This window comes from Psittacula echo, assembly GCF_963264785.1.
Source record: "Psittacula echo genome assembly, chromosome: 15".
Lineage (NCBI taxonomy): Eukaryota > Metazoa > Chordata > Aves > Psittaciformes > Psittacidae > Psittacula > Psittacula echo.
The window spans coordinates 1,158,672-1,185,374 of record NC_137751.1 but is presented as its reverse complement, the minus strand read 5'-3'; the positions used below and the strand labels follow the sequence as shown (position 1 = coordinate 1,185,374).

The 26,703-nt window shown below is 46.8% G+C and overlaps 1 protein-coding gene across 1 annotated transcript in view; it reads right to left on the bottom strand.

Annotated features, from left to right (window-relative positions):
- Positions 1-1,315: 1,315 nt before the first annotated feature.
- Positions 1,316-26,703, bottom strand: part of LOC308227380 (S-adenosyl-L-methionine-dependent tRNA 4-demethylwyosine synthase TYW1-like) — a gene marked incomplete at its 5' end in the record, with an annotated part of 53,528 nt that continues 28,140 nt past the window's right edge. Inside the window, 7 exons of the mRNA XM_080629930.1 lie at positions 1,316-2,709; positions 4,002-4,169; positions 9,505-9,615; positions 12,852-12,987; positions 17,218-17,395; positions 22,150-22,259; positions 24,865-24,983. Coding sequence (XP_080486056.1) covers positions 2,488-2,709; positions 4,002-4,169; positions 9,505-9,615; positions 12,852-12,987; positions 17,218-17,395; positions 22,150-22,259; positions 24,865-24,983 — 1,044 coding nt within the window. The 3' untranslated portion in view covers positions 1,316-2,487. The remainder of the gene's footprint in view (positions 2,710-4,001; positions 4,170-9,504; positions 9,616-12,851; positions 12,988-17,217; positions 17,396-22,149; positions 22,260-24,864; positions 24,984-26,703) is intronic.

Here is a 26,703-nt window from a genome sequence, read left to right as displayed (position 1 = left end):
CTCCAGGACCAGAGGAGACCCAGGGACAAGGTCATCACATGCCCAAAGAGGGCTTTGCCCCAAGCATGGTCCCTCTTTAAAATATGAACCCCAAAATTGCTGCAGACTTAATTACAGAGGAGACACCTCTGTGAGATGAACGAGTTGGTTTAGTTACAGGGAATTGGAGCAACTAGCTTTGATCCTGACATTTTAGAAGTAGCCATAAACATCTTCAAGGGAGGGTGGCAATTACCTTGGCACAATCCTCTGAGTGATACATGGTGCCTGCAGCAAAGGAAGCAACAACATTGATTTTAGCTCCATGTCAGCGTTACACAGCAGCACACTGAGCTACGCTGCTCCCCAGGTGCTCTCTGCTCCATCAGTATTCATTGTGGCCACAAGACATTCCTCATCGCTTCCTCAAACCAGAAAGCATGATTTGGTACTTCACTGTGAGCAGCTTTTAATGCCATTCTGCCAACCCATGATCTTTTTTAATCTTATTTTCTCCCTGTCTTCTAAAGAGGGAGAGTGAGCAAGCAGCTGGGTGGGTGCCTGGCAGCCAACCAAGGTCAACCCAACCACACATGCATGCACTTCTGCTTCTTTTCCAAATGGGCCTTTGCAAACCTTATAGAATCATAGAATGGTTTGGGTTGGATGAGACCTTAAAGCTCATCCAGTTTCACACCCCTGCCACGGGCAGGGACACCTTCCACTGGAGCAGCTTGCTCCAAGCCCCTGTGTCCAACCTGGCCTTGAGCACTGCCAGGGATGGGGCAGCCACAGCTTCTCTGGGCACCCTGGGCCAGTGCCTCAGCACACTCACAGGGAAGAGCTTCTTCCTTTTATCTAACCTGAACTTCCCCTGTTGAAGTTTAAACCCATCACCGCTTGTCTTATTGCAGCAGTGCCTGATGAAGAGTCCCCTTCTGGCATCCAAAGTCCTTCTCTGGCATCCATGGTTTCCTTCTAGGAACCGTGTGCTCCCCAGGGCACAAGGACAAGAGGCAGCTCAGCATTGGAGACAGCTCCTGCAGGACAGTGACTTTTGTGCCCCCGTGTCTCCAAGGGTTCTGCTTGGCCATTACATGGGGCCAAGCATGGAGCTGCATGTCACTACCCTGCAATGTCACAAGTGTTCCCAAGCTTGGAGACCTCACTAGGACTGGAGATCACCAGCTCCATCCCCTATTCTTCCAAGTGAGGCTTGAAGCAGAAAGGCTGGATAATAACTTCAATTTCTGTGGCCTTACTTTCTCACTGATGTTTCTCCATGGTGTTTGTAGCTTATCTGTTTAAAGAAACAAATGCAGTGACACACCAAAGGTGCTCAAAGGAAAACTAGTTTATTTTCTTTCTTCTTTAAAAACACTTTTTACACATTAAGAAATTAGGTTCTTAAAGAAATAGAATCACAATCTCAGGAACACTCACCACCTACAGCACCACAGGCACTGGGAATTGCAGGCTTATGGACCTCACCGTTAAGGTGGGAGCACAGGGAACACCTCTGATCTCTGCTCCTGGAGCTCAACAGGAAAACAAGAACACTTGAGCATGACCACAGTTTCTTCCTCCAACCTGTGTTGGTTTCTGGAGCTGGATTCAGTTTTCATTTACATCAGATTACCCAAACCAGCAGCAACGCTGTCGACCTGGCTGGGTGGCGCAAAGGAAGCCAATGGCTAAGCTTGCTGGCTCCCCACAGCACATCCTCATCACGAGCAGGACACTGGACACACACAGCCAGAGCCGAACAGGGATTTGAAGAGTTATATTCACTGCTTAGGGCTGCTGGGGAGCAGGATAAAACTACTTGGAAAATATTCATTGTCAAGCCCATGAAGCTGGAAGATATTTGGAGAGATACCAGAAGTTGCAGATGACATTAATAGGGGTGCTGTTACTCACAGCATTCCCAAGGGGATGGGATGAGGTCTTTATAGGAATTGGCACCAGTGTTTGAAATATATAAATCTGTTACTGTCTGCACAATGATACTTTAGCAGGGCTCAGGCTTTTAGATCCAGATCCATCTGCAGTCTCACCTGCACAGATCCAACCAGCTTGTGGTGTTGAAGTCCCCTTGGCACTTATCCTTATAGATGTGGAATGTTTTGCAGCCAAGCTGGTGCCAGCACATGCTGGGCTGTCCTTGCACCAGGGCACAGAAGTCGAATGAACATTCCCACTTCACATCCAGCTCCAAGCGCCCTCTGCTGTGGAGACCACAGCCACTGCCTCCCTCACTGTGCTGCCAGTTAGGATCAGCTGCCAGCATACACCATTTGTGGTGCACCTCAAGACAGAAAGTAACAAAAATACTTTCATCCAAGAAGCCCTAAAAACAGGAAGAAAGACTTAAATAAAGACTTTACTCTCCTTCTCCATGTCAAACATCAGAAAAGTCGAAGTGAATAGGTTCAGAATCAGTGTTAGCCTAGAAATGGAGACCAAACCTCAGCAGTCAGCCAGCCCAGAGTTCAGCAAGTCCCAGCCTCAGCACCCAGAGATGTCCCTCGCTTTGTTCTTCCGCTGGTATCTCACATCCAAGGGATCGAATCCCCTCTCTCTGGACCCAAAGAGTGCCCAGTGAGGAGTTCTGGCTGTGTAATCAGCCGCTGTGAAAGTCTGGGAGCCGCCGCTTTGCTCCTGTGCTCGCACCAGCTCCTGGAAGCGGTCATAGTTGATCCACGTGCACCACTCGCCATTGATCTTGAACTGGAAGGAAAAGAAGCACGTTGCTGAGCCAGGGAACAATGAGAAATATCAAACACCATATGTGTGCTAAGACAAGCTGGGTGAATGTTAAACTGGTTTCCCAGATGTAGCAGTTTTTAATTTTCTAGCCACCACAATGCCCAGAGTAAAGCCATCCACAAGCTACTGCAGGGTAACTGCTTTGATAGGAAAAAAACCCAAAAATTCAGGTGAAAACCACCCAGAACTTACTGTTTCTCAGCCACATTAATCCACAGGGTTTGAAAACACACAGGTACAGGGTGGCTATTTTTCTTACAGCTTTAGTCATTTAGTACTGTCCACCAGCAGATCATCTCCATGAACTGTTGACTGTTGGGTGCTTTACTGGACCCTTCACAGTCCCACCACTACTCACCACCACTACAGCCCCACTTCCACAGTGCACCACAAGGCCTTCCCAAGTCTGGCTGCCCTTGCCAGGTGTCACTTATACTTGAAAGACTCTGGTTTGGGGAAGAGCCCTGAAGGAAATGTGTAAGTTTGAGATGATGCCCGGGTACCCCTTGATGAAGCGACCCTCTCAAGTCAACTGAAGTCGCTGCTCAGAGAGCGTGGCATCAACGATAATGCTCCAAGGGCTGGAGCCACTCTGCCCTGGAGCCAGGCTAAGACAGCTGGGCTGGTTCAGCCTGGAGAAGAGAAGACTCCTTAAGGGGAGACCTTAGAGCTGCTCCAGTGCCTGAAGGCGCTACAGGAAACCTGGAGAGGGGCTTTGGACAAGGGCCTGTAGGGACAGGACAAGGGGAATGGCTTTAACCTGCCAGAAGGGAGACTGAGATGAGCTCTTAGGCAGAAGCTCTTCCCTGTGAGGGTGCTGAGGCGCTGGCACAGGGTGCCCAGAGAAGCTGTGGCTGCCCCATCCCTGGCAGTGTTCAAGGCCAGGTTGGACACAGGGGCTTGGAGCAAGCTGCTCTAGTGGAAGGTGTCCCTGCCCATGGCAGGGGTTGGAGCTGGATGAGCTTTAAGGTCCCTTCCAACCCAAACCACTCTGTGATTCTATACTGCACTGAGCTCCTCCTGGAGCTGTTAAATGCCTCCTGCCTGCATTGCTGTGGTAGCACTGAGTTGTTATGACCAGCAGCAACGTGGGGCATCTTCAGCTTTTTCCAAAACATATACACTATGCTTTCCCCCCCCGCCAAAATAAGTACCAAACTAGCTCCAGAGGTAAGTGTGTCAGAACAAGGCACTTGTCCAGCATTTCCAAGGAGATGCACAGTGCCTGGCATCACACCCTGGCACAGCCTCACCTTTTTGTGAGCAATGAGGAGACAGTTCGAGTGCTCATGCTCACAGGCAATTTCATAGTCGGGGATAAGGTTGGCGAGCTCCTGGACGAAGTGCACCACCTCCTCGTGCCAGGGGACATTGGCCATGGTGAGATTGCTGGCTGAGCTTTTACCGCAATAAGTCACACCCTGAGAAGAAACATGGAAACCATCATCATCAGCTTGACCCTTCACAAGCTCAGGGCAGTGCAGCCACATCAGTCCCAACAAACCCTGAGAACAAGCTGGCTTGTCCCCCCTTCACTCTGTATCTATGGAAAGGTAGAAATTTGGAGATGGCATCAAAACTTGGTCTCCCCCTGAGTGACACATCACCAAAACACTGTGTGCCCAGTCTTCTCCAGCAGTAAAACACAGGTCAGTCTTTATCCTGCAAAAGTAGGATAATGCACTCAAATGCATTCAAATGGAGGATGCTCATGCTCCAGAGCTATGAAAGGACCTTCAAGAAGATCCCTTGATTTTTAAACGTGAGATGCCTGGAAGAAAGTCTCATGAACAACCAATGCAACAAGTCACTGTGATGCATCTCCACTATGAGGGTGGTGAGGCACTGGCACAGGTTGCCCAGAGAAGCTGTGGCTGTCTCATCCTTGGCAGTGTTCAAGGCCACGTTGGACCCCTGAGCACTGCCAGGGATAGGGCAAAGTTTCCAAGATTAGTCTTTAATTCCCTGGCTTGGCATCAGCAGCTCTGTTCACATGGGGGTCTGCAGGCTGCTCACCAAATGCCTGCTTGGGGGTAGCAGCATTTTAAGGAAGATATTGAGTGTGCTCCTCTCTGCTCCCTGCCCCAGACCTCATAAGATGATGCTACAGCGACTGCCCCGAGTTCAGCATTGCAGACCCTTGCTAAAACAAGAATAAATAGAGACTGGGGGCACTCATCCCAACTGCTCAATAACCCCCCTGGTTATCAAGGGCCATGACCTAGATACAGAGAAAATACTGGTACAGTAAAGACAGTGCAAATAGAGTCAGTAAACACACAGATTAATTTTCAGGGCTGAGTACATGAGCAAACACCCAAAAAGGCACTTCGAAAAACTCCCTCCAGCTCACTTTAGTCTTACCACCTTTTGCTGAAATTAATTCAATAAATACTGAGAAGTGCTTGGAAAAAAAGTCCATGTGTGCCTGCATCTCCTGGACACGCACAAGGAGGTTGGAAATCCAGGCTTAGGATGGTGCTCTAGAGAATCTCTTATTGTTTAGTGCTGAGTAGAATTGACTTGACGACATTAAAAAGCAGCTTGGGTCGTTTTGGTCAAAGGCCACCAGAACAACTGAGGAATTACTACAATCCCACCACTCCACAGCCTGTGAAACACTGAGAGCTGAAGGAATCACCAATGATCACAGGAAACATCAAGAGGGTTTGTTATATGATTGATTTGCACTGATTGTGGATACCCAACGCAAGGCACCATTGCTCAATGTGCCCCAAAGCCCCCAGTGCTCATCATTTGCCCTGGCTTGGCAGTGTTGGCATGTTCTATCTGTACCTAAAGACAGCTAGTCCATGGGGTGGGAAGTACCCAGCACACACAGGTGGATTGGATGAGCACCGCAAGCATTCGTTGGATAAAGCACAGAGAGAAGCCTCCCATCGCACACTGGTCTGCAAAGATCTGCAGATCACTAGTATGAACAGGCAGGAACATGAGTCTTTGGGGAAACAGCTTTTCTGATGGTTTCCTGGAAGCACACTCAGAACTAGTCACTAATTTAGTAGTGGCATTTCTCAAAAGACACTTTCATCTCAGACTGAACTGCCTTAAGTCAGCAGAGATAGTGGGGTTTTGCTCCAGGCCCCTTCCCAAGCAACTGATACAGCAAACGGACCGAAGGAGAGCCAGTTGGAGCAGTAAAAGTGCTCACGCCATGCCATACATGAAGCCAAGAGGTAAGCAGTGATGATTTCAGCGATTTACTTGCAAGAGAAACTGAGGTCTTCTTGGTCAGTAGCATCCCCTGCAGCAACCACCTCCATGCCCTGCAGTGGTCCCTGGTCAGTGGACGCAACCCCTCAAGTTCTCCTACATCCCACTCCTCGCAACTTCAGCCCATCATTCTGAGATCAGCTGCTCTTAATTTGGAGATTTGAATACTTCAGCCTCCTGAATTACTGATTTGGTCATGATTGAATTACTGATTGAGGCATGACCTCAAGTTCACTACAGCCTTGCTCCATCTTTAATTCGGTTAGTAAAATTCTCACAAATTAGTTCAGTGGTATGTGGCTTGCTGAGATGTATTTTTGCTAATTTCTTTCTTTCCAGATAAAATCCACGAAAGGCTTGTTCAACTGATTCCACCTGTGGTATCACAACAAAGGTCACAAACCTACCAGTACCCAAAAGAGCAAACTGACAAGAAAGAGCTTGTCTTCTAGATAAAAGTCCACCTACTCTGTATCTCTCTAGGATGTTTTATCACCTTCGCTCTTTGGCTGCACTATTTTATTCCAGTTACAAAGCCCCATTAAGCACCAGCCTTTAAAACAGAGCACACACAACTTTATGTATGGTTATTGGTCTTGTGCAGCCTGGAGAAGAGAAGGCTCCTGAAGGGGAGACCTGAGAGCAGCTCCAGTGCCTAAAGGGGCTACAGGAAACCTGGAGAGGGGCTTTGAACAAGGGCCTGTAGGGACAGGCCAAGGGGAATGGCTTTAACCTGCCAGAGGGGAGACTGAGATGAGCTCTTAGGCAGAAGCTCTTCCCTGTGAGGGTGCTGAGGCGCTGGCCCAGGGTGCCCAGAGAAGCTGTGGCTGCCCCATCCCTGGCAGTGCTCAAGGCCAGGTTGGACACAGGGGCTTGGAGCAACCTGCTCTAGTGGAAGGTGTCCTTGCCCATGGCAGGGAGCTGGAACTGGATGAGCTTTAAGGTCCCTTCCAACCCAAACAAGTCAGTGATTCTATGATTATGGTTTTTATCTGTGAAGAGCACGTCTACTTGTTTTAAAATGGCATTTGCATCCAGGCAATGTTTATGGCACCTGGTCCTAGCTAATGTTGCATTCCCAAGATCTAATTTACCTCCACTGAAGTTGCACATGTCATGTCCAGCAATAAAGAGAGACAGATCCTTAAAATTAGTGCAAGGTAAACCATGCATAACAAGCAAATGAAACAGGCTCATGCCAATTAAAAACTGTGCATGTTTTGGAAGCGATTAGTTTCTTGCTAGTAAATTTATGAGGCATCTCCCCTATTAATCTGCCCAAGCAAAGGATATTAGAGCCATGCACTCTAACTCAGATCCAGCACAGAAACAGGTTGACTGTGCACAATTTCAGACAAGTCGGGGTGCATTAAACAGAGATGGACATTACTGTTTTAGCCTGCCTCTAGAAGTCTGAAAAAGATTTTAAACATTCTTTTATTAGAGCAGCCAGCCATGCAAAGAATAGGATATGTACCTCCAAAGTTCAGCTGCAGAGACATGGCTCCAAGCAGCAGTGTTTTCCCTGCATTCACTATACAGATGATATTTTGAGCAGCATGAAAAATGTGTAACTACAGAGGGTGAAAATTCTTAGGAAGCTACAAGGTGACTCATTCTTTTGGTAAACTTCAAAGATATCATTTACAAGCAAAGAAAGCACCGAGCAAATGGAATAACTGAGTGCTCAGATGGCTGATTCACTCACAAGCACAGATCAATGAAAATCAGCTTAGCAGCCCACCAAATGAAAGCACAGAAGCCCCAACTTCTGAAAACTTGAGTTAATTAACGGTGCTGGTACCACTTAAAACAGGAGCAGTTGATTAGGGCGGTCATGTTGTATTTGTCAGTAATGCACGAAGACAGTTATTAAGACATCAAGGTATTAAAAAAGAAAACCATTCCATTGCATACCCTAAGCTCTTCCACCAACTTCCCTGCAGCAACAACACCAAGGATACTGCCCCTTCATTAGTTGCTCCTTAGTTGACTCTTCATTAGGTGCTTTTAGCAGCCTCATCATGCCACAGAGCTTTTGGCCTTGAAACATAGAATTCTGTTGTGAAGCAGCTCAGCTATTCTGGGTTACACTGGTGTGAATCCAGAGCACTGGGTGGGCTCTGGATTCCCATGGTGCTGTGTCAGAGCTGCCTGTGCACAACTGTGGTTGTGCAATGCCTTGTGCCAAGATGATTATCACTGTCCAGTGAGGAGCACATTTATTCCACCATGATCTGGCTCCTTGCTGGAGATCATGACAGCCAGCAATCATCTTAATCCATGGCGAAGGAACAACTACTAGGGAGCTAATATGAGAGGGCTTTGTTTCTCAACTCTGTAACTCCAGGCTTCCCAACTTCATTACCAAGCAAGAGAATTTCCTTAACTCCTAGTCCATAAATGATAAATTTGTTCAATTGAGACTCATGTGAAATAATAGAAGAACTAAATGTTGGCCAAGCTGCTGGGTGACAGAGCCTCTGTTCAAAAACTGGGGCAGCCCTGGCCCAAGACAAATAGAAAAAGCCTCAAATGACATGTTGATAGATCGCACTCTCTGCAATAAAAAAGCTCATGATTCAAGCATCAGCATTGTCCAAATTATATACACAGGTTCTCATGCACACTTGCTCCTCACTGGACTGGATTCGGGCTCATTGGTTGTCTTTAATAATTGCTTTCAAGTTGATTTAACGAAGGACATGGGTTTATTCATGTCAGTTAAATCTAGGAAGCAAGAACGGAAATGGTCAGTGATGCAGCCCAACCCAGTATTTAACACCAGCTCTCCAGACGCACCACATGGACGACTATAAATCTTTAGTGACTATCCAGAAGTCAAAGGAACTCCTTCTGTAAAAGCTCCACTCTGAAATACTGGATGCAGCCTTTCATTCCAGCTCTTCAAAGGGAGCCATGCAGATGCTGAGGAAGAAACTGACACAGTGAAACCACTTATCCTCTTCCCCTTATGCCCTGGTAAAGCGCAGTAACACTGAGGAAGGTGGGAGGAGTAGAAAGAGACTGGAAGGGAGGAGATGGATTTTCCACCAGTGACCTGCTTTGTCTCAGCCCACTCCTACCCTGCCTCAGTTTCCCCATCTGCAAAGCACAGTCTATAGTGCTAGTCCTTCTTCTGCAAGCAAACACTTGGAGCCATGGAACTTCGTTATCACAGCACAGCAACACTGGGACTTCACACTCAACCAGTCTCCATAGGCTCTTTATTTTCTACAACTTCCCTCGGTCATATCTAAAAGCCTTCCAAGCTTAATGCAATTTTCATGCCCCGTAGTTCCCACTTATTGTGGATACTGACTTTTATTGAAACACAGAAAATGGATCAGAACAATCCATTTTAGTTTGGGTTTTCATGAGGTTTCATGTGCATCACTGAAATCCTTGGCAGAACTGCATTTACTTGTATCAGTTTAAGACTAGGGGGTGGAAAAGGGGAGGAAAGAGGAAAAAGAGTAAAATACTGATGGAAAAAACATAAAATGGCTCCCCGAAGCTCACCTTGACTTCAATGAAGTCTGGTTTACCAAGGGATATCAGGTCAGCATAGGCTTTGAGTTCATCCACATTCCAGGCTTTCACCAGCGTCAGTCTGTAAACAGTGCGTTGTTGCTGAAATAAAGGGAAAACTACATTAACAACACAAAAAAAATAATCCTTCATTCATTCCAAGCACCCAGGGGCTAAACCAAAGCAAACCCAAACCAGGAGCCACCTCACTTGTTCTGCCAAGAAAGCTGCTACTCAGCGTGTGTGAGCTGAGCTGCCTCTTGCCATACAAAGACTTATCTTCTATGTATCTAAGCACTTGCTTTTGACAACAGCAGCTTTAACTTAATAGCAAAACAACCATGAAGTTTCTCGCTTTCATTTGCTCCCCTACATATAAAATCTAACTATTAGTTGCTATACAGATGTTTTATTTCCTCCAACTGCACCGTCAGGTACTGGTAACTTTCAGACAGGATGAACAGGAAGGGGCAGACCATTGTGTGCCCCTACACACCAACTCTTTCAGCAGATCAGGCACAACATCGCTGAGAAAAGGCTCTCCCATGATCATAAAGCCAGGGGAATGGCTTTAACCTGCCAGAGGGGAAATTGAGCAGAGCTCTTAGGCAGAAGCTCTTCCCTGTGAGGGTGCTGAGGCGCTGGCCCAGGGTACCCAGAGAAGCTGTGGCTGCCCCATCCCTGGCAGTGTTCAAGGCCAGGTTGGACACAGGGGCTTGGAGCAAGCTGCTCCAGTGGCAGGTGCCAGAGACGGGGCAGCCACAGCTTCTCTGGGCACCCTGTGCAAGTGCCTCAGCACCCTTACAGGGAAGAACTGTTAGAACCACAACAGGAAGTATAAAGTTTGCTCCTCATGGTAGTGGACAAAGAGAAGGTTTCTTGCTGCTTACTGCAGAAAGAAATATAGCACAAAAAAATTATCTTTTATTCCTGAACTTCCTTTGAAAATGCTGCAGCAACTCATCACCAGTGTGCCACACAGTGCTGTCAAATCATACTGGGAACAATTCATTATTAAATTCACTCCTTTACTAAAGGCTCAAGAACTTTGGGCAGAACTTCAGTTGAAACCCTGAAATCCATTATCAGTTTAACTACTTCAATAAGACAAGAGATTTGAACCCTATCTCTTTGCCTAGGTCCTTCCATTTCTATTCCTAACAAGAATCAACCTGCTTTTGGGTGGCAGGAAGATGTCCAAGAAGGATATCCTTATTCTTTTCTCACCTAAGAGTGGGTCCTCTCCTCTTCTTTTCTCCCACTTGTCTGTCTCTATTATCAACATTCTGCAGCAGAACCTATCTTTAACCACCCATCCCTGCAGCACCAACCATGAAGCCCCAGGAGACACACAAGCAAGCAGGGTAGCTGTGCAGGACCAGCACTTCCCAGCCACCACAAAGGCAAGCCCAGCAAAGTACAACTTGTGCTTTTAAAACCAGTTCATTTTTATCTGTTGGATGTGCAGAGATCAAACCTCTCCATAATTCTTACCAGCAGTGACTCATATCAGCTGCAGTGCCAGTTTGTCTCTGTCTCAGGACAACTGAATACATCTGGATAGTTAGTCAGGCAGTGTGAAAATATGTGATTTATGTTTTGTTTCCAGATACATTGGCATCACTTCCCCAACACAATGCATCAGCACTTGCCCATTTATTCTGAAGCAGGAGCTGCATTTCTCAAGAAGCACCAGCTTTTACCACCTTTCATTTATCACAGCCCTAGTGAGCACTGCTTAACATCTCATGTGAACACCAAGCAACATGCTTCGGAGGAAAACAGAAAGATGCTTCTGCCAGGAAGAGGCTCAAGGTAATTTCTGGGTACCAGAATCATGCATAACGTTAAGAGAAAAGCCTAACACAGCAGCTTCTTGCTGTCCTCCATGTATGATGATGAAATAAGCAGCTGAGCAGAGCAAACCAACTGGAGCAACTATTAATGGGCTCAGTGTTTCTAGGACCCTTCAAAGTGCAGCTGCTTTCAGAACAGGCATCTTCTACTGGAATTCCTCTTTCCCCTTCCCTCACCTTGACCAGAGTATTTTTAGCTGTATGGACAAACTTGCCAACACTTTCACCTTCAAGTCTTTGCAAGGGAATTTCTGACAACACACAGCAATGAATGAACCGTATCCATCCAGGGTCAAGAGAGACAGAAGAAAGAAATGATGGGCAAAAACAAGTTCCCAAAAGATGTTTTCAGGATTTTTGCCTTCACTATTTAGCTCCCTGTCTTTCCACAGCCTCCTCTACTCACACAGAGAACTTAGAAAGTTTGTACCTGATTTCAGTAAGCTCTGAGTTTGTCCTGAGATGTTGCTTGACAAGATCAGCCGGCATTTGCATGCAGGCAGCTTGATAAAGCTACTCACAGCATTTGCAGGAGAAAGTGTCCCACAATCACACCGAGCCTCCCGGGTCTACTAATGTGGATTTGGCAGAAAATGGTCACCACTGTCCTCTCAGAAGGCAGAAAATCTCACTATTCAAATGAAACAGCCTCTCCTGTCTGTTCATCTCAGCAGGTAACACGTCGCCTTCTGCCAAATCAGTAAATAGAAGTACTTGCTTCCATCACAGCACAGTATCAGTAAGACAGACATGGAAGACATCTTCATGAAGCACTTAGCAAATAAGGTGATGCTGGGACCACGAGTGCTTCATTAATTACTACAAAACTCATTAAATGGTAGACTACGTTCTGAGCTGACAGCAGCAGCCATGATCCCATGGGCCTTCAGGTCATGCTCAGCTGTCACCAACAGACATCGACTGCTACAAACCACTGACAGGGTAAAGGGTCACCCTTGCTGTTACACCCAGATCTACTATTTTGGGTAAGTATTCCAGAATTAATCAGATTTCTATGTAGCAGGAGCTACTGAACTCCACATTGTAAAGCCCTTTATCTACTGCATCCTTTGAGAACCAGTGCTAAGAGCCACATGGCAATTTATGACTCTTCCTAAGCTCCCCTGGATTTCCAGTTTTCCTTCAGCAGCCTGCTTGCAGTGTAAATGCTCCATTAGGAAATCTTCTATTGTTTTATAATGTCTTCATCTCTCATAACATCTTATATTCACAGCAGAGTTTACTGTCCCATTTGACACACATTCTGCTCTCTTTTTTGTCATTACATTTCTCCCCATATGGAAAACTGATCAAACGTGCTGGACTTTATACACTTCAATGTAAAAAACATGTATATATGCTCCACATACAACCAGAACCCACTCCACGCTCCAGCTTAAGCCTCTCCAGTCTTCTCCTTTTGTACTGAGTAGATAAGGCCCAGAAGAAAGAATATTTCAAAGCACATTCCTTACTGGGTACCTTTTCAGACAAGGCCTTTAAACTGTCCAGAAACCTCTGCCAGAAATCCTTGAAGAGGGGCCGATCGATTCTCTTCAGGCTTTCTTTGGTGCTGGCATCCACGCTGACATACAGCTGCGTTACTGGCTCAAGGTTCCTTGGAAATAAAAAGGAGAACGCAGTTGTTGTTTTCAGCCATCACTGCTAGCTGAATTTGTGTTTTCCTACCAAAGCACACATAAAATACAGGATTTCTAAACAAGCTGCTCTGCTGCTCCAGTAGCAACAGGAACTATCCAGTGTTTATAAGGAAAACTATCCAAGGCCAGTGGTTCATCTCCATCAAGCGACTATCATCTTAACAGCAAGACATTACAACTTACTTTCAACAAATACACCCCAAAGCTAAAAATATCACATACAGAGGCCTTGGCTGATGGTTCAATTATCTTTTCCTTACTCAACTAAAACATATTTCACTCCAGTGTTAACTGTAGCACATGAAGAAAGGCTTCCCAAAGCAGGCTGCCAGGGGTTAGTACGAGGCACTGAAAGGCTCTGCTTCTCTCTGTGGTTACAAACCACAGAGCTAAGCTGCTTCCCCATGTTCTATTTGCTCTGGCTGATGGAAAAATAATCCCATTCGAGAGAAATGCAGCCATCATTCAGCCGCTTTCTACTGCTGGACACACTGAACTCACCTGGCCTGCAGCTGCCATCACTCAAGTAATTTTTGGAAAGCAAATCAAAGCTGTTTAGAAAATAAAACCAAACACAATTCCCCAGCATGTTCTCCTTCCACTTCCAAGGCTCTTATCTCCTATAAATCCTGCAGTCCCGTCTTTCTGGTCACATAGTGCCAGGGAGCACAGCATCTGTGAGCCCAACAGCAGGAACTCCTAAAAAGATTAAACCTCCTCTGGAGCATGAAGAGCCTGGGTTGAGTCTAATCCCTTCTGTAAGCCCCAAGGGTATAAAGGAGAAGCAGCACCACTGCAGACCATTAGCAAAGGGATAATGAAGGACATTTAAGAGGAACAACCTAAAACAAGCTCCCTTGCCACAGACAAATCTGATCAAGCCAGTGAATGTAACACACATCCACCCTTCATGGCATCTTCCGTGGAATGATGCATCCTAATTGTACCACGTATCTCTTCAGCTCTCCACGCTTTTAGGACATTTTGCAAGCATTATTTGGGAAGTCTGTTAATAAACAGGCCGTGGTTCCATCTTCATCTGGCTCTTTAGACAAGAAGAAATTAGAAGCTAGGTGTCACTGTTGGCAGCTGAACAATAAAAATACACCGCCCTCTGCCCTCCCCAGAGGTGACAAAGGGAGGAGAAATTCTCCAGAATGAGACCAAGCATCCAGGAAAATCCACTTAACATGGACATTCAAATGACCTCTCTGAACACATTCTGACTGTATTTAGAAGCATGAAATAGCCCAGAACAAATATAACATTTTAGGTTTTAATAAATAAAAACAACTGTTCTGCAAAGAAGCTTGTCTGGCCTTGCTGCCCAAAGCCACAACCTCAGAAATGATCAAGTGTTCTAGGAGTGAGTGGATTGAAGTATTCCGTTTCAAAGTACATGGCCAAAACACTCTTTTCTTTACTTAATGCTGCATTTGCCTAATTAAAAGCAGCTTCATGGAAGATGGAGCGAGTGCTTTCAGAACATGAGCTCAGAAAAATCACCTCTTCTCTGAGGATCTCAATCCTCAGGACAGGCAAGAGCCAGACTCACTGTTGTACTGGAGAGAATTAAGGAATTGGAAGAGATCCCGGGGGGGATTTCTGCCCCTCATTGCTCTGAAAACGAAGTGGTCCACAGGGTTCTACTATGGCTCAAACTGGAGTGACATTGACCTTGTGTATGTTCTGCCATAGGGGAACAAGGAGAAAGGGCACAAACTGATGCTCCTGGAACACAGCTACATTTCATACTCAGCAGGAAATATTGTTGCATAGTACTAGGATGGATTTTCTGACATTCCTCTTACTTTATTGGTTGCCATTTCCAATCTAGCTGAGATCAAATTCACTGCATTTACCACATCTGAACTTGGGCAGTGATTTCTGACTGAGTAGCACAGCACAACTCAAGAGCAATAAATTGCTCTCAGACCACCAGCCATGAGGGAGATTCCCCAGCCAGACAGGAGACAGCCTGGTCAATGAGATAAAGAACAGAAACAGAGGAAGAGGACTCTCAAGCCAGTAACTGCTCAATACATGCTCACGTGCTATAAAACCTCCTGTGTGTGTACTACCAGCAAGTTTGCTGATGACACTAAGCTGGGAGGAGTGGCTGACATGCCAGAAGGCTGTGCTGCCATCCAGCGGGACCTGGACAGGCTGGAGAGTTGGGCAGGGAGAAACTTGATGAAATATAACAAGGGAAAGTGTAGAGTCCTGCACCTGGGCAGGAACAACCCCAGGTTCCAGTATAGGTTGGGGAACGACCTGTTAGAGAGTAGTGTAGGGGAGAGGGACCTGGGGGTCCTAGTGGACGGCAGGATGACCATGAGCCAACTTCTTGTGGCCAGGAAGGCCAATGGCATCCTGGGGTGTATTAGAAGGGGGGTGGTCAGTAGGTCGAGAGAGGTCCTCCTTCCCCTCTACTCTGCCCTGGTGAGACCGCATCTGGAATATTGTGTCCAGTTCTGGGCCCCTCAGTTCAAGAAGGACAGGGACCTGCTGGAGAGAGTCCAGCGCAGGGCAACTAAGATGATTAAGGGAGTGGAGCATCTCCCTTATGAGGAAAGGCTGAGGAAGCTGGGTCTCTTTAGTTTGGAAAAGAGGAGACTGAGGGGTGACCTCATCAATGTTTATAAATATATAAAGGATGAGTGTCACGAGGATGGAGCCAGGCTCTTCTCGGTGACAACCAATGGTAAGACAGGGGGTAGTGGGCTCAAACTGGAACACAAGAGGTTCCACTTAAATTTGAGAAGAAACTTCTTCTCAGTGAGGGTGACAGAACACTGGAACAGGCTGCCCAGGGAGGTTGTGGAGTCTCCTTCTCTGGAGACATTCAAAACCCGCCTGGACACCTTCTTGTGTAACCTCATCTAGGTGTTCCTGCTCCGGCAGAGGGATTAGACTGGATGATCTTTTGAGGTCCCTTCCAGTTCCTAATATTCTGTGATTCTGTGTGTGCCTGGAGACAGATGAAGCTGCAGTCACAGAATCACAGAATCATAGACAGGTTTGTGTTGGAAGGGATCTTACACTTCATCCAGTTCCAAACCCCTGCCATGGGCAGGGACACTTTCCACTAAACCAGGTTGCTCCAAGCCTCACCCCAATACTCACTAACACCAGGGCTGGACTTCAGCAGCAGCATCATCTGACAGCATCCTGATGAGTTCCCAACCCCTCACACCACACGCTCTGTTTCCTTACTGCACTGCTTCAGATTTTCAGATTGCTTCAGATTGTTTGGAGACGCTGGCACAGGGTGCCCAGAGAAGCTGTGGCTGCCCCATCCCTGGCAGTGTTCAAGGCCAGGTCGGACAGGGCTTGAAGCACCCTGGTCTAGCGGAAGTTGTCCCTGCCCATGGCAGCAGGTTGGAACTGGATGAGCTTTAAGGTCCCTTCCAACCCAAACCATGCTGTGATTCTATGATTCTGTTAAAAGCAGCCTGGATGCTCAAAAACATCTGCCACAGGGATTCTTTGCATTTGTGAAAACTCTTTCATCAGAGATCATGAAAATGTTTGGAGCTCAAATCCACCCAAGAGGGAGGTTAAAAACTACTGATCCCCCTTTGGCAGAGCAGTACGTGCTTTTCACCTCTTCTGATCCTGCACTCCAGGTTTTGCTGGAGATAGATCTTTGGTTTGAGCTGTTACAGCTGGTCTTAGAATTACAGAAGGGTTTGCGTTGGAAGGGACCTTAAAGCTCAGCCAGTTCCAACCCTGCCAGGGGCAGGGACACTTTCCACTAAAAGACCAGGTTGCTTCAAGCCCAATCTGAACACAGATCAGATTGCAAGAGCGGCTCACAAATGAAAAAGGCAATTTGCAAGCTCAGTCTCCTGCTCTGGCTGGCAGAAACACTTGCATTAGATATCATCCATGTCCCCAAGCCCAACACACAGCTCACTTGCTCTCTTCCGCTGCACGTCCAGGAGGTACTATATTATAACCTCTTCCTTTTCAGAAGTAATCCCACAGAGATATAGAAAGGAAAAATCAAACTGGTAGAAAATGAGATGAGAAACAGCATGGGGAGACAAAGGTTAAAATCAAATAGATGTTGAGTGGGCTTTTTCATTGCCAGCACAGAGCTGACTGATGAGCAATAAAATGGAATTAAAACACAAGTCAGCACTCAAATGTTTTAGTAGGGAGGTATTTTGTCCAACTCTTACCTAATCTCATCTGGGAACTGTGCATTTGTAACCAGGAAAGTAGAGATGCTGTGCTGGTGCAGGAGCCTCACAAACCGGTTGATCTCCGGATACATGATGGGCTCTCCCACCAGTGACAGTGCGCAGTGCTTTGCGGTCATTGCTTCCTCAAAGCGAGCTGCTTGTACTCCTGAGACGCCTGCAAATAGAGGGAAAGACAGGCTTAAATCAACTAACACCCTGACTCAAACCATGCATCTGTATCAAAAATAAACCCTGGCACAAGGAAGACAGAGCAAAGCCAGCTGGAGCCCTCCTCAAGAGGAGGGAACATCAGGGCACAGCCAGTGTCCATCAACCCACAGCACAGCGTATGCCCAGATACATGGAGCTTGGGGTTTTGTGCGTCCTGAGAACTACTGCAAGCAATCTTCTAGTAATATTTGAGTCAAGCTTTCCATTGCTAACACCTCAGTGAAGCTGCCTGGATGCTGAGACAGAAACACAGGAGAAAGTTTAATGCCACTTGACATAGGTGTCTTGAAAAGGAAAAGCAGGGTATGCCTGTGCCTGCTGCTGACCCCCACGGTCCTGCAGCTCCATGGGCAGCAGCTCCCCAAGAAGCTGGGCACACTCCCCACACAAAGCGCCAACAACCAGGTCCAAATGCATATTGGCAACCACATGAAATGCAACTCCACAGAGGATGTATTCAAAAAGAAAACCCACCACATGACAGCATCCTGAACAGCAAGAGACGTTCCAAGAACAAAAAGAGGAAAACACCAGGAGCTCAACTGCAGCATTCATGTGAAAATGCTGTCTGCAGGTTTAACTGACCTGAGCTACATGTGTTGAACCCATTAGAGGGCAAGGGAGAGGCAAATGCTCCTCCTGGAGTCCTCAGTACAGGAAAGACATGAACCTGTTGGAGAGGGTCCAGAAGAGAGCCACAGAAATTAGAGGGCTGGAGCAGCTCTGCTCTGGGGACAGGCTCAGAAAGTCGGGCTTGTTCAACCTGGAGAAGGCTCCAGGGAGACCTTATTGCAGCCTTTCAGTTCTTAAAAGGGGCCTATAAGAAAGAAAGATGGGGAGAGACTTTTTAGCAGGGCCTGCTGCGATAGGATGAGGGGTGATGGGTTTAAACTAAACGAGGGAGATTCAGGCTGGATGTGAGGAAGAATGATGAGGTACAATGACGGTCATAACACCCTGGCACAGGTTGGCCACAGAGGTGGTGGATGCTCCATCCCCGGAGACACTCAAGGCCAGGCGGGATGTGGTTCTGCCAGCCTGATCTAGTTGAAGATGTTCCTGCTCATTGCAGGGGGATTGGACAAGAGGAGTTTTGAAGGTCCCTTCAAACCCGAACCATTTTGTCATTCTGTACCAGACCGCGTGTTCAGATATGAAATCAGCTGACTACAAACAAGTTTTTGCTCCAACTGCGTCCCTGCATGTTTCTTTGACGTGCCTTGATGTACTCAGATACTATCAGAGAGTTTATATTAGGGATTGGTCTGTTTTCAGGAAACCAAAGCCTTGAGTTTGAAACCACGTCCTCAGCTCACCTTGTGTTGCCTAGAAGCTGGAGCTCAGGCAATACAGAAAATTCTGTGCTATGCTCCAAGGCAGAGATCAAAAGAGGTGTTGGTGGATATTGCTTCAGCCTCATGTAGAAAAGCTGCTTTACGATCACAGCAGAGCTTGATGCATGATAAAGCAGCCAGACTCAGCCCTGAAGAAGTGACAGGACTAATGGTTAATGCTGCAGAAACCTGACAGTACTAACCGAGAACTTCCGTTGAAAAGAAAGCAGCATCTCAACCACACACTGAGATTAAAGGATAACTTCCCTCTTCCTGAAGCTACTCTAAGTTGGCTTTGAATTTAATTAAGTTCTCTCCCTCAGCATCTTGCCACTGGACGATGACAATCACCGTGTGCCAGCTTTCGAAGCAGACAGAAAGTAACTCCAACAGTATGTAAAGTTTGAGAGTCACTTTCTCAAAGCAGTTGACACCAAATATAGCATATGGGACACATACTGCAGAGAGGGCAGAGGTTTTGTAGGAATCATCTGACTATGCAAATCGGAAGATAGACAGGGATAAACTAAAAAGGATTAGTGGGTATCACAGTATGCTAGAGATTGGAAGGGACCTCAAAAGATCATCTAGTCCAATCCCCCTGCCGGAGCAGGAACACCTAGATAAGGTTACACAGGAATGTGTCCAGGCGGGTTTTGAACGTCTCCAGAGAAGGAGACTCCACAACCCCCCTGGGCAGCCTGTTCCAGTGTTCTGTCACCCTCACTGAGAAGAAGTTTCTTCTCAAGTTTAAGTGGAACCTCTTGTGTTCCAGTTTATACCCATTACCCCTTGTCCTATCATTGTTTGCCACCGAGAAGAGCCTGGCTCCATCCTCATGACACTCACCCTTTATATATTTATATACACTAATAAGGTCACCCCTCAGTCTCCTCCAAACTATAGAGACCCAGCTCCCTCAGCCTTTCCTCATAAGGGAGATGCTCCACTCCCTTAATCATCTTTGTTGCCCTGCGCTGGACTCTCTCCAGCAGGTCCCTGTCCTTCTTGAACTGAGGGGCCCAGAACTGGACACAATATTCCAGATGTGGTCTCACCAGGGCCGAGTAGAGGGGAAGGAGGACCTCTCTTGACCTACTGACCACCTCCCTTCTAATACACCCCAAGATGCCATTGGCCTTCTTGGCCACAAGAAGTTGGCTCATGGTCATCCTGCCGTCCACTAGGACCCCCAGGTCCCTCTCCCCTACACTACTCTCTAACAGGTCGTTCCCCAACCTATATTGGAACCTGGGGTTGTTCCTACCCAGATGTAACACTCTACACTTCCCCTTGTTATATTTCATCACATTTTTCACAGCCCAACTCTCCAGCCTGTCCAGGTCCCGCTGGATGGCAGCACAGCCTTCTGGCGTGTCAGCCACTCCTCCCAGCTTAGTGTCATCAGCAAACTTGCTGACAGTACACTCAATTCCCTCATCTAAATCACTGATGAATATATTAAATAATACTGGTCCCAGTACTGACCCTTGAGGGTATTCCAGGGAGTGTGTGAACTCCCCTGCACTTTGGGCTGTCATACCACTACGGTTGTCAACCTCTGCTCCTGCAGATGAGCGTCCTCCTGTCTTCAGTCAATACACTTCAGCAAAGTCAGAGCCTGGGCAGATTTTGGAGGGCATGAAGCAGGCCCAAGACAGTGCAGGAGCTTGGAGCCATAGAAACATGAGAACCATTTATAAGAGGCCATGGTGTACAGCTTTCAGCTGCTGCCCAAGCTCAGATCTCGGCAGAGCATGCAGCCAAGCCTCCTCTGATCAGCACAGCTCCTTTGAAGAGCTGATTCCAGCTGCTCTCCTACTGGTGTGCTTCCATTTGGGGGAAAAAAAGCAGCATCTGGCACATCTGCCTAGAGAGGCTGGTTGGTGACTTCGGGTACCAGTCATCACAAGTGCCTGGGTGACTGGGGAGACAAGGAACTGGTTTTACCCACTCTTACAGCAACACACACAGGTAGCCTTAGGATTTCCTAGTTCAGGTCATGCATTGTTGTTCGGGTTTTCACTTTGCCCAAGTGGAACCAGGGCTGTATTATCAGACACTGCCCATCTCATAACTTTGAATTATGTTTCCATTCTGTGTGTGCCCTTCACGAGGGCACAGAGATTTACCAGCCACTACCTACAAAATGCATCCATCAAATAAACTACTTCCCACTCTTCCACCTTAGCTCCCTATCAGCAAGACCCCCCAGCCATTAGCCTAAGAGAATGATGTGATGTTAACCACCACCTTCAAAAATAGTGCACGCTTTGGCAACAATAAAAGAGAAGATGACAACTCTAAAAGCATGCACAGAAGTTCTCACAGGACAGAAGGCTATTCCCTAGGATATCCTGTAGGATGGACAGTCCCCAAGAACTCTTCTGTTCCTTCAAAGATCTCATTTTTACTGCACTGCATGGAATTAATCATAGAATCCCAGACTGATTTGGTTAAAGCTCATCCAGCTCCAACCCCCTGCCATGGGCAGGGACACCTTCCACTACAGCAGGTTGCTCCAAGCCCTGTCCAACCTGGCCTTGAGCACTGCCAGGAATGGGGCAGCCACAGCTTCTCTGGGCACCCTATGCCAGTGCCTCACCACCACCCTCACAGGGAAGAGCTTCTGCCTAATCTCAATCTAGAAGAAATAACAAACTCATGAAGGGTTCCTGTGGGAAGCAAAGTGCAGTACTTGGTGCTGTGTAACTGCAGCTTCAATCACAAACAGATCCCCTCAATAATTCCTGAAAATAAAAGTGCTCATCCATTGATGAGAAAAACACAATCCCCAAGTTTCAGAGCTAACACAAAAGCTCCCACTGGATTAAGCTTGGGCAGTGTATTTCCTATCAGGTTACAGGGTGATTCCTTTTGCCTGCTGCCTGCCCACACTTTTCTGGAAGAATCCACACTCCTCACCACCCAGGCTAGCCTCAAGCAGTGTGGAAGCCTCTGTGCACCCCAAATAAAAGGATATGGCAATTACCAAGATGCACAAGAAGCAACTCCACACTACTCCCTTAAGGCAGCAGGAGACACCCAATGGCTGACCCGTGTTCTAATGTCAAAACCAACGCAGAACAGCTCAGAAAACAAGGTGTGCCACAACAGTTTCTTCTCACCTCTTTCTCGTATTACAAATCTCATGCCTCCTTCCCAGCATTTCACAGAATTATAGAATTATTTAGGATAGAAAAGATCATCAATCATGACCGTCAATTCCACACTGCCAAGTCCACCGCTAAACCATGTCCCTGAGTGTCACCTTTTTAAATACCTCCAGGGATTTGCTTTGAAGATGCTGATGCTGCTTATCTTCCAAAAGCATCACTCATGGGGAAGAAGTGGGAGAAGTTACCTTTGAACTGCTTGATCATATTCTGATGGTTCTCAATAGCCTCCTGCAAGATCATTTCAGGTTGGTCCATCTTCCATTGCCACTCTGTGCCCACTGGATTTGTATGATGTCTGAAGGAAAACACAGAGTTATTCACTGTCATTTGTAACACACATGGGAAGGACCATCTGCCACCTTAGGGACTCTGACATTGTTTAATAATATCAAAGGCAACAAGAAATTCTCAGTAACATCCTGCTTCTGACACAGCTTTCGCATGTCATCTCTGAACACCACTCTCATGTTCCTCTCCTCCTAGGCTCTGGTTCCCCCAGAAGAAAGAATGGGCCTTGCAGTTTATATGAAACTTGATATACCTATCTTGAATCACAGGTAAAAGGTCTTTAAGCCAAAATGATGCTCTACAGCCAGAAAGACCTCTGTAAAGAAAGAAGAAGAGGTTCTACCTCCATTTCAGACCACAGCTATGCGTATCACTAAGAAAGAAAGGTCCTAAGCCATTGAGCTGAGATCTTAAGCACTTCTTCCCTGTGAGGGTGCTGAGGCACTGGCACAGGGTGCCCAGAGAAGCTGTGGCTGCCCCATCCCTGGCAGTGTTCAAGGCCAGGTTGGACACAGGGGCTTGGAGCAACCTGCTCTAGTGGAAGGTGTCCCTGCCCGTGGCAGGGGTTGGAGCTGGATGAGCTTTAAGGTTCCTTCCCAGACAAATCATCTATGGGTTTATGATTTATGCCAAGCCTAAGGTGTACATAAAGTGAGCCTTGGGATGTGTCTCAAACTGAGCCTTATGTCTTTCAACTCAGCTGCAGTCCATATGGAAGAAAAACAATTGCAACCCATTTCACAGGAAGTAAATAAATGAGAGTATTTTTCAGCTCAGTACTCTGCAAAGCTGTTTCATTCATTCAGGTTGTTACCATTATTAAAATAAGCACTCCAGCTTTCATTATCATTAGGGCTACTGTTTCCACATTTCCTCTTAAAAGTGACAAATGACAGTTGGGGGATGATGAGGTAGAGGCATCTGGAATGTATCATGCATGATGATTTATCCCAATTACTGCACTGTTCAACTGGCACTTGTTTGACTTCCCTGGTTCATACTCCAGACACAGGCTGCTGCTCCTGCTAAGAAATATCGAGTGGGTCATTTTGAAGGGGAACAGTGTTAAATGGTCTGCAGTGCAGTATCAGCAGCAAAATTCCTCGCTCTGACAACACTATTGCTTTCTATTTGCTGTTTACGATGCACCTGCTGTGTAGGGACAGAGGGACAAAATGCACGGCAATCCTCTCCCTACCAGTCCAGTCACCACTGCAGAATTAAAAGCACCACTGCTGGCTGATACATGAAAAAAAGGAAGACAAAAGACACAAGCAGTACGTTTTCCTTCCCAGCCATTAAATTGCTCTGAAGAAAAGCAGCAAAACTTGCACATTAAACTTGCTATTTGCTGTGTTCGTTCGAGCCAGGATGTGATGAAAGCCCATCAAGAGCCCCAATTAACATTTCAGAATGCAAACTTCACAGGAAGACCAGTGTCTAATGCTTACACCTAACACTAACATGGGACACAGCTTCTCCAAAACTGTCTCCAAAATTTTAGCGGTCCTTCTGCACTAATGCTGCCATTTCAGTATCCTCATGAAGTATTTGCATTATTAAAAGTGGAAGACTATGAAATAGAAAAAGCGAGATTCAAGAGGAATTTGGCTGGGCTTGCATGCACACTCAGGCTTTGGGATGGAATGGGTATTTCTGGCAACCAGGTCCCTGGGGAAGGCGTGAATACCAGAGGAAGCACAAGCCCCATCATATGAATTAGCTGGCAAGACAAAAGAGCTCACAGAATAACCTCCACATCCTCCCACTCAGCGCACTTTCACGTCACTGTTTTTATTCTTGCTGAGTGTCTCTCACCAACCCCATCCTGCACTCTCTCAGCCTAGCAAAACCCTTCCTTGGCAGCCCAGTGAGTAAGCACTGCTGGAGCTGCTCACCGCTCCCACCCAGGCAGAGCTCATTGCCTTTAAACTAACACAGTCATTCCTCTAAGAAGAGGGGTCACTTCACTGACTAGAATGCAAAGTCATTTATTAGATACTGGTTTAGGAAGGCAACAGTTACCAAGTCATCACTTTTCACTCACTGAGATTGCAACTGAATTGGTGGGAATGAGGGTACTTGAAGTAAGAAAAATGGTCCAATTTCAAACCAAAGATACTCATGTTGCTTTGCACCTTGGTGGCTTTGCACATGAAGGGCCAGCCTGTGTTCTCTAGAGCACCAGAAGCCACACGGAATCTCAGACAGTGATCTCCAGAGGGAACCAAACCTCTACCAAGTGGGAATTGCAGAGCAGTACATGGAGAGGTGTGTGCCTCCTGCCTCCCCAATTACTCCTTCCACTGGTTCCCAGCTAGTCTGACAGAGGACACAGCTCTAGGGAAGGTGGCACCTCCTCAGCCTCTGAGATGTGGAGCCCACCCACCCAGCTCACATCTGACCATCCCACACCCATGGGCTCCAGAAGCTCTTGGAAGAGGAGGAGTACAGGCAAGAAGGGGGAGCGACCTGCTCCCTTTCAAACCCATCCTCCACCAAATTCCAAATTGAAGGGGCGCACAAGTAACACTGCCCTGGGCTTCAGGAACAGCACAGGGACAGAGTGGAACAGAGCCCCTGCCCCAGAGTAAAACTGCATCAGAGTTTACCTCCAGCAAAAGACACATTTGTTGGCGCAGGCCAGGCTCGGTGTGGCCTCCATGCAGCGATGGCTCTCAATTCCATAAAATGTGTGCTTGTAGCAGCCTCCTCGGCCTCGAAGCATCGACTAACAGCAGAGAAAGACACAAATTCCAAGAACATTAAGCTGAGTGCAGAGGTTTAAATTTGCTCCCCAGGCGTATTTGCAGTTTTCAGCCACTAAAAACCTGGGTGTCCAAAGTCACCTGGGACACACAGTGCAAGCAAGAGCACATCGCAGAGCAGCTCAGAATGATGACAGATGCACCCTGGTGTAAGAAATCCATAGCACACAGATAATGGAATCACAGGCTGGTTTGGGTTGAAAGGGACCTTAAAGCTCATCCAGTTCCAACCCCCTGCCACAATGTGACAATGGTACCTTTCAATCTACCTTCCTCCACCTGAGGAGTCCTGGTGATCCAAAGGAAAGTCTTCACTGAGCAGTGGGGAAAGAACACGCAAGGTGACCCCTGACATACGTGCAGCCTTGCTATACAGTTGGAAAATTAAAATGGGAAATGCTGGTTATTCCACCCATTCCTCAAACAACAGAGACTTCAGGAGATTCACAAATTCTAGGAGACCAAGGTCAGGTTGGACAGGGCTTGGAGCAACCTGCTCTAGTGGAAGGTTTCCCAGCCCATAGCAGGGGGTTGCAGCTGGATGAGCCTTAAGGTCCCTTCCAACCCAAACCACGCTATGATTCTATGATATTCTGGATTTTGTAAGACAGGTAAATCAACACTCTTCCTAAATTTTGCAGGCTGTTTCCCAGAATATGACAGAACACAATCTTTTTAATCTGAGCTATTAGTATGAAACTCAAAACTAATGCTTCCAGCCCTGCTCCTGCTTTCACCTGATACAAACCTCAAAGAAACCTCCTGAAGATACTCACATATTGGTGTGAATCTGAGTCAAAGCCACTGCCTGTAACCAATGTCAGCTCCATTTATTTGAGCACCTTACATTCAATTCCTGCTTTAGCTAAAAATAGTAGGCTCCTATCTAAGCACACAGACCTCCTATTCATTTGTTTTATGAAATTGCTTTACAGTGCTCCATCAGATTCCTGTTCTTTAATAAAAATGGGTTCTCTGCTTTTCTCTCTTAGTCACAGTATAGATGAAGTTTGACAAGTTTTTCTTCAGACATCTCATAGCCTTCTCTGATGCTAAAAATGATAGAAAAGAGAGAAGTATTTGTAAGAGTAAACAGCAGAATCATCAGTGGGCTGAGGATGTCCCACAAATATCCGTAACAATACAGCAGTGCGCTCTTGAAACTGCTCATGATGAACCAGTTCCTTGACGCCAGGCATTTCACTAGGAAACCCCCGCTGCAGCCACTCACTTTGGGGATTGCCATTCAAAGAACTCTTCAAAAACAAAGTTAATCATGCAGCAAAGCCAAGAGACAAGGCACTCCTCCCTTCCACACCACAAGAATTAGGGATGCGCTGGCATCTTAATGAGGTGCTGATTGCCATAGTTTATCAAACCCGAATGCTGAAGGCCTTAGTATGTTATACCAATATTACTCCCCAAGCATGTAACATTACACAATTATTGACTGGTTTGTGTTGAAAGAGACATCAAAAATCATCCAGTTCTAACCCCCTGCCACGGGCAGGGACCCCTTCCACTGGAGCAGCTTGCTCCAAGCCCCTGTGTCCAACCTGGCCTTGAACACTGCCAGGGATGGGGCAGCCACAGCTTCTCTGGGCACCCTGTGCCAGTGCCTCAGCACCCTCACAGGGAAGAGCTTCTGCCTAAGATCTCCCTTGACCTGCTTCTCACGCCCTG